This window comes from Harpia harpyja, chromosome 14 (assembly GCF_026419915.1).
Source record: "Harpia harpyja isolate bHarHar1 chromosome 14, bHarHar1 primary haplotype, whole genome shotgun sequence".
In the NCBI taxonomy this organism is placed as follows: domain Eukaryota; kingdom Metazoa; phylum Chordata; class Aves; order Accipitriformes; family Accipitridae; genus Harpia; species Harpia harpyja.
In genome coordinates, this window is record NC_068953.1 from 32,804,920 (window position 1) to 32,821,859 (window position 16,940).

Consider the following 16,940-nt stretch of genomic DNA (forward strand, 5'->3'; position numbering starts at 1 on the left):
CTGTGCTTCCGCTTGGCAACATCACGTGGGGGAGAGAGAAACATGGCTTACCACTTTGTTTTTTAGCCTGTCTGTTCTGTTGTGATGTTGGTTCCGTTTTGCTAGCATACTGGCCTGGAGTAGTGACCTGTGAAATGCTGCTTGCCAGCACTTTGGAGTTTGTGATCCTACATGACTTTGCTGCCAGCTGGAAAGCAAAATGGAAAGAAGTGAAACAGACAAGGATCCCAAGTTCTAAAGCACAGTTTTCCCATGCTGTAGAGATCATGAAGCTAGTAAGTTTTGCTTAGCGGCTGGCTGATACTGTTAGGAGGGTGTTTGAGCGGTAGTCTTCATCTGAAGTAACTTGACCTATAATCATTTGAGAGGTATCTGCATTTGGGTTTTACATTCTGGTTTGTTTTGCCGCCTTGTTCCTGAGTGTCAGCCTTCTGCCATTCAGGGATAATGGTATTCAATAGGCCTGTATCATAAACACTTCTATAAATTCTCAGATTTAACTGGATCTATAATCCAGTATTTAATTATTTCACTAAAATGCAATATACTCCCAAATCTCTGCATACTGTTTAGGGCTTTTTTGGAAGGAGGGTCTATGTTTTTTTGTATTGAGCAGCAGCAACAACAACAAAAAGGTTTTATGACCCTGGAGAGCTAACAGTGATTGATGAAACTTGGACTTGAGAGGCAATTCTGGAAAAGGGAGTCATGCTAGAAAAGAAGTTGGGTATTACTACATGGGACAAGTTAAATACTGAGCTCTTTTGTTTTGGTTTTTTTTTTTTTTTTTTTAACTTTGGAGAGAATAGTGCCCAGAAGTCAGAGCAAAAATGTCTAAGCAAAAATGTCTTGCTCAAAAATTCATCAGGAAAACTAGCAAAGTGACATTTTTAGATATATGCAGTATCTACGTGTTCAAAATACAGCAAGTAATCTTAGGAATTTTAGAGTAGGGAGAAGTGGAAATTGTATTTAGTAAGATAGTATCCCATGCAGCAGCATGTGGTTGTGGAAGCATAGGGACAATTGCGCAGAATAGTGAAACAGCCTAGCTATTATTAAAAATATATATATAAATTTAGTCCTAGTTTTACTTCTCAAGGTTGCTACTCATGATGTAAAGATAACTTCTGTTGTCCAGGCAGTAGGTAGTACTATTGTAGTAGAGACTTTGTACTTCTAGATTGATATAAGTAAAGTCAAGTTCATTTTATTAACATGCAGTGTTGAGAATTCTGTATGTCTTTTTTTCTTTTTTTTTCTTTTTTTTCTTTTTTTTCTTTTTTTTCTTTTTTTTCTTTTTTTTCTTTTTTTTCTTTTTTTTCTTTTTTTTCTTTTTTTTCTTTTTTTTCTTTTTTTTCTTTTTTTTCTTTTTTTTCTTTTTTTTCTTTTTTTTCTTTTTTTTCTTTTTTTTCTTTTTTTTCTTTTTTTTCTTTTTTTTCTTTTTTTTCTTTTTTTTCTTTTTTTTCTTTTTTTTCTTTTTTTTCTTTTTTTTCTTTTTTTTCTTTTTTTTCTTTTTTTTCTTTTTTTCTTTTTTTCTTTTTTTCTTTTTTTCTTTTTTTCTTTTTTTCTTTTTTTTCTTTTTTTTCTTTTTTTTCTTTTTTTTCTTTTTTTTCTTTTTTTTCTTTTTTTTCTTTTTTTTCTTTTTTTTCTTTTTTTTCTTTTTTTTCTTTTTTTTCTTTTTTTTCTTTTTTTTTCTTTTTTTTTCTTTTTTTTTCTTTTTTTTTCTTTTTTTTTCTTTTTTTTTCTTTTTTTTTTTCTTTTTTTTACATGGATTGCACATTGTCATCTGAAGACCAGCTTTAATAATGGTGTCTGTCTTGATACAGGCTTTTCATGAGGTGGTCTGTTGAATATAGACAAGTGTTTGGGAGGAGTGGAACTCTTGACTAGAGCTTGGGACCCATGCAATGTATGAAATAGGCAGGGGAAAAAAACCCTGCGATGCGCACTGCTTTACTTCCAGGTATTTAGTACATCTGCTTGAAAGAATAAGGTTAGTCTTTCTGTTTCCGAAATAAATGGTCGATGTCGCTTCCATGAATGTACATTCAGACAGAAGGTGAGACTAAAGTGGCTTCTCAGCTTCAGTGATGAATAAGAATTTTTATACAGATCTCAAAAGAGAATGCTCTAGTGGGTGTTTTCTTCTCCACTTAGCATTGGCATTACTGTGTAAGGGAGATAATCAAATAGCATCAGGTGCATGTTGTTTGTCTCTGCAGCAGTCCCTGAGCTGCTCTTTCTGATCTCTTGAGTCTTTTTTCAAAAACAGATTCAGGGACACAGTCTTTCGTTCTTGCAAAGAGAGATGATGAAGTGACAAACAAGGATATAGGCTGCTTGCAGTCTAGTACAGAGATACCACAGTTCTGAGTGCAAACAGCCAGCTTTAGCAGTGTGCAGTTTGCTGTTTATCCTGCCTCGGAATATCCTCCTCTTTGGCTGCGTTTGCTCTAGTAGTTGGCTTCCGGTATTTGAAATAGCTCAAATATCTCTAAGGTACTCTGTAGAGTAGATGTGGTGCATTGCGTATGTTCTATAAAGACTGTAAGACAGCTCTCATTTCAGTTGGTAAAATCAGTCTGATAATAGGATTCTGTCCTCTTCTGTCCTCATTGTGCTGATTGCAGGGGAACAACTGTTTAAAAAAATCGATTGTTTTTTTTGTTTTGGTTTGGGTTTTTTTGGTCAACTGAAGGCTTTTGTGATAAGACAATTGGAGGGAATGTGCTGGAATTTAAGGTTGCTGTAGTTTAACTAGGCAAGGACAAAGGTGAGCGTCTATAGGAAGTCTTCCTGGTCAGTGTTGGAAACAACACACTGCTCCAACTGAATGCTGAAAGATGCACTGTGTAGGGAAGTGACCTCTTCATTCCCTGCTCTGGGCTGGCTGAGGAAAATTCAGTTTTCTTTTCTGAACTTTGTCAGGAAGGTGTTTGTTTTCAATATTGACTTGGATTTTTTTTTTTTTTCATGCCCTAGATAGATACCCAGCAAACCTGCAGAAATTCCTGCAGTTGTGAATGCTAATTGTTAATGATAAACATTTTTAATTCTTGTTCCCACAAGTGCAATCAAGATGTACTGATTCTGCATTTCACCTTTAAAACTTTGAAGTTCAGTAGCATCCTACTGCTGAAGTGGACTTCCCCAAGAATAATTGAGAATTAATTTCAGAAGCCAAATAGAAATACAGCAAGATAGATAAAGTGTATAAATGTCTCCTGTGTCCTTCTGAAGAGACTGTCTCGAAATATAAATTTATTTCCTTCTTTTGATACAGCCCCTTAGCAGTTATTCTTTCTTTTCTCTTTTTTGATGTCTTGAATAAGAAAACTATTTCTCAAGGTTGTTATGATTTTATCAGGACAATTAGGAATGTTTTTAGACATCAGCATTTTCTTGGAAGTAAGGTGTACACAAATGTACAACGTGAGGCTGCAAGCTTGAAGCAAAGATAGTGTTCTTTATATGGTTGAGTTTGTGATTTGGTCATTCAGTTTCTTGTAGTTGCTTGATGTGGCTGAAAGGGTCAGAGCAGGTACTTGGAGCTGTCACAGATAGCTTTCCTCTCTATTGTGTTTTGCAGAGAATAGAAACAATATGCCCCCTGAGGTGGCAGAAGTAGTTGCTTCATTTATTGTCTGCAGGACAGCTGTCAATGCTGATCCACAAAACCAGGTTTGTAAAGACAGTAAAAGTGCTTTATTGCTTCCCATGGTAGGTTACTCTTGTGTTGGTCAGAGGAAAATCTGTGTGTTCTAAGGTTGATACCTAAATATGATTTTCTCTGAAAATGTAATAATCTCATTGTCCTTAGTGAGAAATGTGTGGAAATGTATAACAGTAGATATTTAACACTTACTGTTTATTTATAGGAAGTTAGTGTTGAATTTTACTAAGAAATAAGGTGATTGAAAACTCCTTTGACCTCATGTGTCAAAACTTGATCATAGTGCAGCAAACAATTGCTTGAAATCTAACTTGTCGTTCTTGACACACTTCTTATGAAAAGCAGTTCAGTTAAGAAAGATAATTCCTCTATTAAGTCCCCCTAGACTTGCAAAGAAACATTGGGAAACTGTTCTGGCTTTGATTTCAAGAATACGTAGGAGCTTTGGCCTTAGTCTGAGCTATTCCTCTAGGTATAGAAGTCTAAAGAAGTGTTATCCTGCAAGAAACTTTACCTCAGTAGCCTTGCATTATTTTAGGTATAAAATGCTAATTTCTGTGGCTGTTGTTTGAATCTTTCCAAACACAAACTTGAACTGTCTTCTCAGGCTCCAGTGCTGCTGCTGCTGCTAGCAGCTTTTCCAACTGCAGTAGAGGTAAATGGAGCAGTGCTATTTGCAAACATGACAGCATTGCTCAAACTGGTAGCCAGCAAGGCTTTTTTTTCCTTCACAATGCTTGAAGGAGAAATCTTGATGCATAAGTACAAAATTAATCCTTGAGGAAATTCGGTGTTACGTATGTGCACATGTGCCCAGATGCATGTGTGAAGGTAGGAGTTGTATGAGAAAAGGCATGTTTTTAAAAAAGAAAAATGAAAACTGCAGTCTTTGAGAAGGAGGGAAGAAATGTGGTGAGAAGGGGAACAAAAAAATGTTTGTTGTTGTTCGAAGGACCCTTGTAGCCAACAAAGGGAGCTTTCTGGAAAGATGTTTACTTTAGTATGTTTCTATCTCAAGGCAATTTCAAAGATGAAAAAGTTGAACAAGATTTGATACTTCCAAGAATCTGAGCAAATGATAAGTTGCATTACTTCCATGTTGATGAATTGCAACTTCATGTATGAATTTATCCTTTAAATAATAATTAAAAAAATCCAACCCACAAATACATCCACTTGCCATATACAGAGCTGGGAATGCTACTAGTTGTCTGTATAAGGGTGTTTAAGATGAGCGTAAGAAAACTCTTCATTTTAATAAAGCATAAGCGTAAAACAAATCATCTTTCCAACACTGAAGTCATGATATCGTAAGTCTCTTCTGTTCTTTTTATTCTTAATACATGTAGAGAACCATAGGTAACATAGACATAGTATCTGGAGTTTGCAAAGTTCAAATGCTGTCAGTTGTCCACTTGCATTTCAAAGGTACTTAATGGTCTCTGTTAAGTTACTCTAACCCTAGACTGTAGCATCTTCGTATTCTCATATATTCTTAGTTTCTGGGGTGTTAGGCTGTATGTATTTCTCAGTTCCTGCTGAGTCACCTTGGATTTCCCCTAAATCCCTGGTGGATAACGTTATTTGGGGTACCATGCTTGGCACCAGCAGTCAGCAGGGCTGGCACCATTACTGCAGACCTACGCTGTCTTCCCCCCCTCCGCCCCATCCCACTCCCACCACTTAATTAGAAGCAGTGTTTGCCATTTCTAGAGACTTGGGAATTAAGTCCTTAAAAGATTCCTGAAATTCAAATGTTGCATGAAAAACAGAACACTTTGAGTATGATCTAAGAGCAGTGTCACAACAGGGACCTCAGTTGTCAGTGCTTAGCAGGGTGAGTACCTTCACAGGTCTTCATCAAAATTCTCAGTCTTTTGTGAGTGAATGCAGTTCTTTACAGATGAGAAACTAACTCACATAAGCAGTTTGCGTCAACGCCAACAACTCACCTCAGGCTGCCTTTGAACTGTTTTCACTGTTCTTGATTGGACTGTTTGGGCATGCAGAAGAATGAAAATAACATATTACTTGGTTTGCTATCTAAGTAATGGATATTTGATGTTTCCAAGTCTTGTGAATTTGAAATGAATGTATTAGTAAAATCTAGGGGAGGTGATAGCAATGCATGAGTGGAGGAGATAGTGTGAGCAAGAAAATGGAGAAGAACAAGCAAAGGAAGTGGAAAGACTGAGCTTCTACAGAAGCAGTTCTCAGAAGCATGTTACATAGGTCATTTCCATTTTTTCTTAGTTATTGCTTAGCTGTTTTTGTTATCTTATCCTGCTCTGGCTCTGGGATTGCCAGTTCTCCCAGATCCAGTGGGAACAGTGCTTAGCTGGTTAAACTGGATTTTATCAGTCTTTGCCATATCCAGAACCAGTTGGTGTGTTTGCACCATGCCTTGTGTACTGAGCTCTGACAGTGAGAACTTAGAGCCGTTGAAATCTGGGTACCTCGTTAGCCAAGTAGCTCAAACTGCTGTGCTAAAGTGCCTCTGACTTCTGATGAAGTGTGGTACCTGCATGGCGTTGCCAGGACAAATGTGGTAAATGAGCCAGTCAGGTTAACCACTTTGTTGATAATTGCAGATAAAAATGAGGTAGCCTATTTCAATTACAATGTGAATCAAGACTTTTGCAGTCCTTTATTGGATTCCTGTTGCACCTTTTTCTGAACAGGAGCTACTTAGAGGTTTTTCTTCTAGAAGTTTGCTTGCAGAGATAATTCTTCACTTGTTGACAAGATGTTTAGCCTGAGAAACTCCTGCCAAAATTAAGACAGAATGAGAGCATCAGAAATAGGGAAGAAAATCAGTATTCATTAACTGTTTAGCAAGCAAATTGTTCTGTTCTGTTTCAAAGATGGCTTTGTGTGTGAAAATTGTTACTGGTTTAATATATATTTGGTCTGCTTTTAAAAAGCTGGAGAGAAATAATTCAATTCTGAGGTAGAGTTGAATCAATTTATAATGCAAAGGAGTAACATTTGGTACTGAATGGAAGGGAAAAAAAGCTGTTGGAATGAAATATATCCCAGTTAAGTTGCACCAACACTTTCAGGAGAAGTGAACCCTGAAAGAGAAATGAGCAGTAACGCAGCACATCCTAACTGTTTAAATCAGAGCACAAAATGTGGAGGAAAAAAACCCCACAGCTTTTTGCGGTTGTGAAAACTCACTTTTTAAACCTAGTTGCAAATTCTGTTATGAAATTGGATAAAGTTTTCAGAGGTATTGATTGTGAGAGTAAACACTCCTACTCCTTTCCTGTATTGTATTATACAGGACTGGATTAAAAGTTAGGGGTACTTTTTGTTGTAGTGGCTGAGTTACTGTGAAACAAAGTAAAGTAGACTTTCAAAAAAACCAACACTCCCATATTGCAGAGATTTTTGTGTTCTGATTCTGTTCCTTATCCTTAGTTAGTGGATTGCTTACTAATGAGAGGGGAGGGTGTGGAGCAAAACACTGGGCGCTCCCTCTGGAAAGGTAGAAAATGTAGCAGCAGCAGGATAGCAGGAGACTTCACGCTGTTAGCTGTGTATTTCTGGCTGCCTTTCTGCCTGTTTTCAAGCCTTTGGCTCTGCTCACTTTTCCTCCCTCATGCCATCTTCCCGCTTCCAAATGTTTGCTTGTCATGGGACATTAAGTAGTGTAAGTGTCTGCTCTTTTAAGCAGAAATGCAGGTATGTAAATATTGTCATAATGTTACTGTTTAATCTAGTTCCCTTAGAGAGGACCTTGTTTATTTCTGCAGTGCTACTGTTCACCAAAGAAATTAGCTTACAGTGATCTGTGGAGTCGGTTAAATGTGACCTATATGCATAATACAGTAGCACAGGTACTGTAATCTATAGCTGGTCATTCATGAATTAGTGCTAATCTGCATATGGTTAGAACAAGCAAAAGGACAATGTTCGCAGAAGTATGAAGTATATAAGTTAGAATATAAATACAACCGATTACAATGGAAAACTGAAAGTGGACCTTGGGCCAGCTTCATTTACTGTATACTTAATGAGCAACCAAGAGAGCCTACATCACAAATGCTTCTTGTAGTCCTTGCCTTTAAACTTCTTTGTAACTTCAAGTTCTGAAATATACAACAATTAGAAATCTATTTTGCCTATTCATCCCCCTGACACCCCCTTCCCTAGGAGCTCAGGAAGTTCAGATGTGACATGTAAAGACAGGAAATGTGTAACAAATGAGCCAGCCCTACTTCTCGGTAGCTATTCAATATGAATATTAATGTTACTTGTGAGTGTAAGTTTCTAGTTGTGGTTTTATATAGTCATTTAGACTTCACTGTCAATAGCTGTACTAATCTTTGGTTTTTTTCTCCTTAGAGCACAACAATGGAAGAAACAGCTATATGGGAACAACACACAGTGACTCTTCACAGGGTAAGTTCATACAATTGGTTGTGTGTGCCTAACCCAGGATACTGGTAGCTTTTGAAAACAATAGGAAAAAGCCAGATGTCAGGAAGTAAAAGAAAAGGAAACTCATATTCCTTTGTTTAAATTTAGAAGTGTTGTAAAAGCTCCATTTGATAGTAGCTCTATTTGTTTGTTGGGTTTCAGAGATAAGCCTGCCTACAAATAACCATGCAAGAAACAAAGCTTTAGATTACTTCTGTAGGTAACTGAAAGTAGTTAGAGGTCTAAGTGTTCATTAATGATTGTGCTGTAACTATACTTAAATATTTTAAAACTTCATTTGCAGGGGCATAAAACAATGTAGTTAAGTATAAATAAATGTGTTTAAAAGTGCAGTATTTGCTTGCCACTTTCTTAAATTAGTGGCCGAAAATAGTGATTTTTAGGTGGTGAGAATGTGCACCTTACACAGAGGAATGCATACTAGTAATCAGTGACTAGAAAGACAACTTTTACATTTAGCTTGACTCCTGTCTTATTTGAGTTGCTCTTAAATGGATTTCTGGTGTAGCTATCGTGAAGCTGTACAAAAAAGGCAATAAGGAATGAGTTGCTTAGGGAGAGTCGGAACAAGGTGGGATGCCATTTTTGGCAGCAGCTTAACTTTAAAGCGACCATGGAATCATGGCCCAAATAGCTATATTCATTCCAGCAAAAGGGAGATGCACTAGCGTTTTCTCAAGGGAGCAAGTTACATCATTTGCCTTCCATTCTTCAGCATAGAATCAAGGCATTTTAGAATAGTAGCATTGATGAGATGAATGGACCTTTGACTAAAAATGTGTATGCATGGATCAGCTGGTCAGATAAAATATTAATTCTCTGTACAAACCTATTATCTGTTGATTCTAATGTGTAATGTTGTTGATTCAAAATAACCGTTTTAGTACCTGCCCTCTTAAGAAGAGAGCAATTATGCTCAGTTTGAGCAGAAGGCTGTCTAGCAAAGTGCCCTGTCTCTAACTCCAACAACATGTTGAAAGGAAAGTATAAGTAAAACCAAAAATGTGTAGTGATACTTATCTAGGCTGCTCTTCAAGCTTCCAACAATTTTTAGGTCAATGAGTTCATGAGCAAGAGGTATTATTTCTATATGTAATTGCCCTTTATGTTTTCTTCTTGAAGCTGTCCAGTCATCCCTGGAACCTGTGTAAACTTAAAACTTTTTTTTTTTCATATGACTGATTAAATCAGTACTGTCTTATATTCAAAAACAACCAAAAAATGCTATAGTAATACAAGGTTTGCTAGTAGACTTGATGATAGTTTAGCTTCCTTGAAGGGGCCATTTTTCTGGTTAATTGGAGCAGTAACTTCAGTGAAACCTGAAAATGATGAGTTCGGTCAGTGCACAAAGGAGTAATGCAGTATGGTGTTAGCTTGAACAAATTTTGAAATAATAGGTAGGAACTAGAAATCATGTCTTCTGGTTGTGCTTGCAGCATAGTCAGAAGTCCTTGTGTGGTATAGAAGTGAAAGTGTGATTTGATTATAATTTTGATTATGATTTTTTTTTTTTATGTGCCAAACTTCTGCCAACTGTACTGGTTTAACAGTTTCGTTAGCTGAGTATGTATCTCTCATTCGGATGTTGAAGGATGATGGCATGTACTATTAATAACTCTGATAGCATTAATTTAGCTAATTAAAAACAATGTTTTCAATCTGCCAGATAACAAAACCAAAACGCTTATGCTAACATTAAGCAAACTGGTGCTGAGAATTTATCCTTAGCACTGGGAAGAGGATTTAGGAGAGCAACTGCATATTTGCTTGTGGGGTTTTTGATTTTGCCTTTTTTACTTGTGACGTTCTTGTGGTGTTAGATTATCAAGTAAATGAGGTTACTTCAGTTTAGTCAGAGGAAGTGAAATGCATCCAAATCTTAGTTATCCTCAAAGATATCTAGAAGTTAATAGAATTGGAATAGACTCGAAATGCCCTCTCAGTGGTTGTGGAATATTTTCTGTGTGAGGTTTATCTGCTTCACTTGGCTGAGCTACAGAACTATTAGAGACCATCTACTGTCAGCCACACAAAAAACATTTTGAAGAACTGAATTTGCTTTCTCAATGGCTTAGCTGAGGGCAGTAAGCTGGCTGTGAATGATGGAATTAATGACATTTAACATGTGCTGAATTTCTATGGGGTACATGCGAGTCAGGCTTCGTGTTACTGGCTTCCTCTGTATTGGTATGCCTGTGAAGCTCATGATTAACCTAACTTTTTTTGTACATTCTGTCAGTATTTGCCTTCAGAAATGAGGCTAGACAAGTCATTGGAAGAATCTGATCCAGAACAAATTTGTCTAAAACCTTAGTAAGTCACCCTGGGAGAGGCAGAGAAATCCAGAGTTGGTGTCAGTCTAGATCAATTCTTGTCTCTTCACAAGTACCTGCTTAATGGCAAGCAGATCTGTTGTCCCTCCAAGTGCCCCAAAGAAACTATGTAACCATGGTTTCTTTTTCCATTTTAATTGGGTTTTATTAATGGTATTTGATCAAAACTAATTAATGAGTAAGGACCATTAACATGTATTTTAATGAGCAGCCTTAAAAATAGTGAGGAAATGCAAGTTGTTTGTTAGGTGGCATGTGTGTGTGTTAACAAAGATACATAGAATATTCTTGACTACTTTTCTTCCTGTTTTGAGACTCATTTTTGTCCTGTTGGTAATTCCACCACTGACAGTTTTACTTCATTTTAGGCCTGTGCTGTTGTCTACTATAACTCCATTGCTCCTGTGTATGGCAGAGTAGGATTCCTTTAACTCTTCTTGGGCTCCATAAAGGTAGCCAACACTGTAAAAACAAAGCAGTTTTGGTAGTAATCATAAAATTTTAGGAAAGTAGATATCATTTGTATGCAATTTCTTTCTGAAGAAAAAAAAAAGCCACATTAGCAGGTACTATATAAGATATTCTATCTGTATAGTCTCCTGATTAGTTTTTTTTAACATGTCAGTGTCTGAGGTATTAAACATTTTAAAAATACGTCTGTATTGTTATAGGGGGCAGTTACTGATTTATAAACCAATTAATGGCAGTTCAGAAGTGTTGTTACATACCTTAAAAAGATAAATGTTTTGGTTTTTGAACATGTTTTGATCCTGTAATGGCCCTTTAAAAAGGGGATAGTATGGCATATAAACTTCGGAAGATGAGCCTTACAAAAGAGAATGGAGTGCTTTACACAGGAAGCTCTTGTTGAAGAATGCAGCTTTGCTCACTTCTTTTGAAGAGTTTCTTCCTATGACCTTTACTTTCCAGAGATGTCATTACAAATTAGGGACAGAGTATGCTTAATACCAGCAGTTGCAGTATACATGTGTCAGTTCAGACACTTTGATATGGTTCAAACATGAGATTTTTTTTTTTTAATTTTTTTATCCGTCTGCTTAGAGAATCTGGAACAGAGCATATAAGCAGTCTGACAGTGCTGTGATTTAACACAGTAGTTAGTGAATTCCAGCACTATTGTCAAAAGACTTATTAAAAGCTATTTTTGGGGAGGAGAGGCTTGAACTTCTAACCAAGAGGTTTTGTTCCCTTTCTTTACTATCTTTCCAACTTCCTGGACTGCTGCTTAGCTCTTGAGATATTGAGTCAGTCTCAACTTCAGTTAAAGCTTATCAGGTAGCGACAGTTTTATCTTTTATTGGGAGATCTTCTGTTTTTATATACTTAAGTGTGAAGGACTTTAAGGAGGAACCATGCACTTCATATATTATGTGTGTTCCTTCATAGTTGGAGCTCAAGTTGTGTGTGTCTGTGTTAGACGTGTCTCCTTCCCCCAAAGAACAGAAACCAGGTGTGTATGTACCTTCCTGCTTCTCCCATGCTGCCTTGCTGTGGGAGAGCAAAATAGTACAGTTCGTTCTTTCTTGTGTTGTCAATACAACATCTGACAGGTGAATTTGTGATGGGGCAGATTTCTTTTTTTTAAAATGCAGTTTTACTTAAGATATGTGTTTATATCTTGTACAACCTGTAGTGATCAACATCTTACTATTTCCAGACATGCCTAGGAGCTAGGTTCAGTTTTCTGAGGGTATTTCAGTTTATCATTTATTTCTTAAGATGATGGTAGGCAGCAGCATAAAGTGAAAAGTAGTAGGCTGAGGTTTACTGGAAGGTTTCTTATTTGAGGTCTTAAATTTTCAAAAAGATTTAGGGTTTGATTTGACCTTTCTAATTTGGAGTATTTCTTAAGACTTTGATTTATGTTATTAGAAAGCCTTTATTCTGGTCTTGTTTCACTGCTGTCTGTATATGAGACTGCATTGTTTCAGGGCTTCTTGAAAAGAACAACATTAAAGTATGAAACTAGTCGTCCTAATATTGGTGATTTGGTTTCCAAATCTACTCTAAAAAAATAAAGGCGAGCAGCAAGATTAGGTTTACAGTGAGTTTCTGCATTTCTGCTGGCCTTAGCCTGATGGCTGTATTTCTCTTCATGAGCGGAGAACTATGGGAATTTTTTTGTTTTATGGTGTAAGGAAAGATGGAGAACATTTAAATGAAGTTTGACATAAATGTCTATGTTGTTATCTCCCTTCTCCCTTTCCTTCCCCACCCAAATATAGTGCAAACTGAATTCTGTTTGTTAGAGTAATGGAAAACCGAAAGATGAAACAGTGGCATGAGAAAGGGGAAATATTACTATTTTGAAGGGGGGTTTTGTTACATATTTTCACAGGCTATTATGTATTCTCTTTGTCAACTATTTGAAAAATAAAATGGAAAGAAAACCTCAGCTCTGGTCATAAGTAGTCATTATGATCCTTTAGACTGTCCTCCTGTGTGGCACAGGGTTTCACTTAGTAATTCTTGATTCCCAGCCATGATTTCTGGTTGAAATGTATTTCTGGCTGGAACGTATCTTGAAAAGATGTCCAGTTTTCCTTTTAATGAATTAAAATGAATGTAAAAGCGGTAAGGTGTACCTGTCCCCACTACCCCACACTTGTTAGATCAACTTGTCTTCTTCATACCTGGCAACAGTATTTGTTAACTGTTGAAGTCAATTTCTGAACAGTGAATCTCCAAATCTTTGTTTTTAATACTGCATGGTCCTATTCACTGCTTACAGGCTAAATCTGGACCATCTTTTTATGACCTCTATTTTGGGGGGAAATAGGAAACGGGTTTTTTGAGCAGTAATTACTGTCCAAAAAGCTGAACATCATGTGCCAGATGCAGACTGCCATGTTGCTTCTGCTGTCACTGTAAGGTTATGAAACTCATTGCTAAAGCTGGGTCATGTTTGGTGAAAAGTCTGAAAAAGAAAGGGATAAGTCTGCCAGTGTGGAGCATATGCTGTGTGAAATGGAGAGGAGGAATTGACTGAAACCTGATCTTTTCCATCCAGTGACTGTGTTTTGCATAGTCATAAATTTCAAAATAAATTATTAGGCAAAATAAAGCATTTAGACAGTAATACCCTTCTGACAATGTTTTCTGGGCAATGATGGAAGAGCTAGATAGTTTTGCAAATCAGTTATATTTAGAAAGTTTATTTCCCACCCTCACTGCTTCCAGGCAGAAATGTAAGCAGCATTGTTGTATCTTAAAATAAGAGGAATAACTTTTTAGAGGCATTGACCTTGCTGTAGTGGCAGGTCACCCTAGAAGGAAAAGATTGAAGCAAATTACTTTTGTTAAGATGCAGATGATTTGCAAGTGCTGACAAGGTTTTCATGTATTTAATGGTACAAGTGATCTTGGTATTATTCCTAAGAACTGAGCCTGCAGTCATACTACTGTGTGCTACAATCCTGTCAGTTCCTGAGCTAAGTGAGGTCAAGCTGGGTAAATACCATAATGTGAAATCTCAAAGAAAGTATTGCAGGAAGTGATAAGGGTTTGAATCAGTATCTCAACACAGTGGTGTGGTATGTTGTACTTACTGAAGGTTGAGGTCTTACTGATGACCAACTGAGGCCCAGGACAAAAAAATGCAAGTGGGAACTCTAATATTTTGCTCTTGGGAGAGATTGGGTAGTTAGTCTGAAACTCTCTGCCTAATAAAAGTGTTTTTTTAATTTATTTTTAATCTCTTTCCTCTTCTTGGATTGCATAGCATTGGATGGTTCAATGATCCTTCTTTCTTGCAAAAAGTTGTATTCATCTCGTAAGGTCTTTTTGTGTTTGACACAGGAATTGAATTGTGACCATGTAAATATTAGAGACTAAAAATATTTCTCTTGTTACATTATAGGCTCCTGGATTTGGATTTGGTATTGCAATATCTGGAGGAAGAGATAATCCTCACTTTCAGAGTGGTGAGACATCTATAGTTATTTCTGATGTGCTGAAAGGAGGCCCAGCAGAAGGACTGCTACAGTAAGTGCCAAACTATACCTGGATTCTGATTTGGGGGGGCATTCATTTTTGTCAGTGGAAGCTTAACCTCTTAATTGTTTTGCTCTCAAGATATCTGTCTGTAACTGTTGGTGTAGTAGGTTTATAATACCGGTAGTTTGTTCAGGGACACTCATTCCCCAGTATTTTCCCCTTGGCCTAAAGTTTTTATACTGTGCATTGTGATGTTTTTCATTTAGAGAAAATGACCGTGTTGCAATGGTTAATGGAGTTTCAATGGATAATGTTGAGCATGCGTTTGCTGTTCAGCAGCTGAGGAAAAGTGGGAAGAATGCCAAAATTGTAAGTGAATGCTAACTTAAATTCTGTAGTTATAGAGCAAAAGTGAAGTGGTATAATGTCTGCTATGAAATACATGCATGATGCAAGGTACTTGAATAATACCTGTGTGATGCTTCAGGTTTAAATGATGATCATGACATGTTTATCATGTGGGTCACTGAAATTTTTTTTAAAATATGAGTGGTGATGTTTGGGTAGTGTGGCACTGGATACTTCAGACTCCTTTTCTTTATGGTAAAGTTCTCAGTTTGCTAAAAGCTCAATTCTCAGCTTTGTTTAATATTTCTTTGCTTTGAGTGCATTTTTGTCAAGTTTTTCAAAGGCTGGTGTGTGCTAAAGGACTTTACCCGCTGTTCAGGCACTAACATAGTTCTTTTTAAGCTCAGTAAGCAGTTTGCCAAAATAAAGTATAATTACCTTGATTCCTATAATTTTGTAGGGTTATTCAAAGTGGTTGGCTTTTGAACTTTGCAAAACAAAACAGGTCATCACTAAAGGGTAGTAATCAGGCCTTCGGTAGAAGTTTGAGATTTATTTATGTTACAAAAAATAGAACACAAATGCACAATGTTTAACAATTTCTTAATTCAGGAAAACAGACTTTTAGGGCTTGTAGAAAAGCTTTTGTGCTGACAATTTTTAGTGCTCGTCTGCTTTACTACAGTTGCAAAAATTTGTGTTGTGTTTTGCATTTGTAGATTCAGCAATTCTTTAAAGCTTACACAAAATATGTGGCGAGCTGTGCAGGGCTTTCGGTATCTTAAGTATTTAGTGTGTAGATTTATATGGGGAAAAGCAATTAAGGAAAACTTTATGGTATTAACTTGGTTCCGTTCTGTAACACATAGCAAATAAACCTCTAAACAGGGTTGGGTCTTATTCTGGAAACAGCTGACTACCTTACTGCAAACCAACTTTGAACTTTCAGCGGGAATGTTCCCCTTCCTCTGTGGCTTGCATAAACATTGCTTTGGAAGATTGGGAAGCTTCATAGTTGAGGAGAATTACTGTCAATAACATACTGAGAATACAGTAGATTACATGTTAGCAAAAAGTTTTTAGCAGTGCCAGTAGCTGATTTGTCAGTTTAAGCAAAGAGAGAGGGCATTCAAATACGCAGCTCTGTGAAGACAGAATATTGCATTATGCTACAGAAGCTGTTGTTATCCCTTTGCCACTTTTGCAGCAGCAAAAAAGGACTAAAACAACTGTAAAAACAAACATACCCCTCCCCTCAGGAATGGGTTTCTAGTAATATGTATTGATGAGTCTCCTGTATTAGTTGGATAGAATTTTATAATGAGAGCGCAATAATTTAGAGCATTCACTAATACATCTGTATGTTTTCTTTTGACTTTTGGGATTAGCTTGGCTTCTGACATTTAGTAATACCGTTACCATTACACAGCCAGAGGCTGATATCTAGTGTTTGATTGTAGACTATCCGAAGGATGAAGAAAATTCAGATTCCAGTGGCTCGACCAGAACCTGAACCAGTGTCTGAAAATGAGGACGATAGCTATGATGAAGAGATACGTGATCCAAGAAGCAGCCGTGGTGGTCCAAGTGCCAACAGAAGGCATGAGAAGAGCTGGGTAAGAGATCGAAGTGCTAGCAGAGAGAGAAGTTTATCACCAAGATCAGACAGAAGGTCGGTTACTTCCAGTCAGCCTGCAAAACCTACCAAAGTAACACTGGTGAAATCGAGGAAGAATGAAGGTAACTAGTATGTAATTTTCTTGCTAAGACTTTTGCTAGTTTTTAAAGGTCAATTGCTTCAGTCAGTGTTGTGTTAAGGGCTTCATGGACTGTATGAACAGTGCTGTTAACAGTTTGCTAGCCCATTTTACCAGTAGCTAGCTAAAAACTTAAAAACTGCAATTGTATTTCTGGTGGTATTTTTCATACTCCAAAATACATGGGCTTAAATAAGGGTGAACTATTGTATAATGTAAACAAATACCAACTGTGCACCTGACATCTGGTAGTCAGTGGCTACATACCTTCCATATACTTTAGTTGAGTCTTCAGTGTCTATCTTGTTTGAAAGAGGGAAAATTGTAGGTAGCATCTAAATTAAGGTATTGAACAATAGCTATTACTACAGGCAAAGTTAGAAGAGATTGATATAAAGGTAAATCCATAGCGTAATTCCA

The 16,940-nt window shown here is 36.9% G+C and overlaps 1 protein-coding gene across 13 annotated transcripts in view; it reads left to right on the top strand.

Moving 5' to 3' along the window:
* TJP1 (tight junction protein 1) overlaps positions 1-16,940 on the top strand; it is a 201,582-nt gene that overhangs the window by 148,765 nt on the left and 35,877 nt on the right. For all 13 annotated transcript variants that reach the window (XM_052809049.1, XM_052809052.1, XM_052809048.1 and 10 more), the window contains 4 exons: positions 8,027-8,083; positions 14,339-14,463; positions 14,682-14,784; positions 16,224-16,503. In XM_052809049.1, the coding sequence (XP_052665009.1) occupies positions 8,027-8,083; positions 14,339-14,463; positions 14,682-14,784; positions 16,224-16,503 (565 nt within the window). The remainder of the gene's footprint in view (positions 1-8,026; positions 8,084-14,338; positions 14,464-14,681; positions 14,785-16,223; positions 16,504-16,940) is intronic.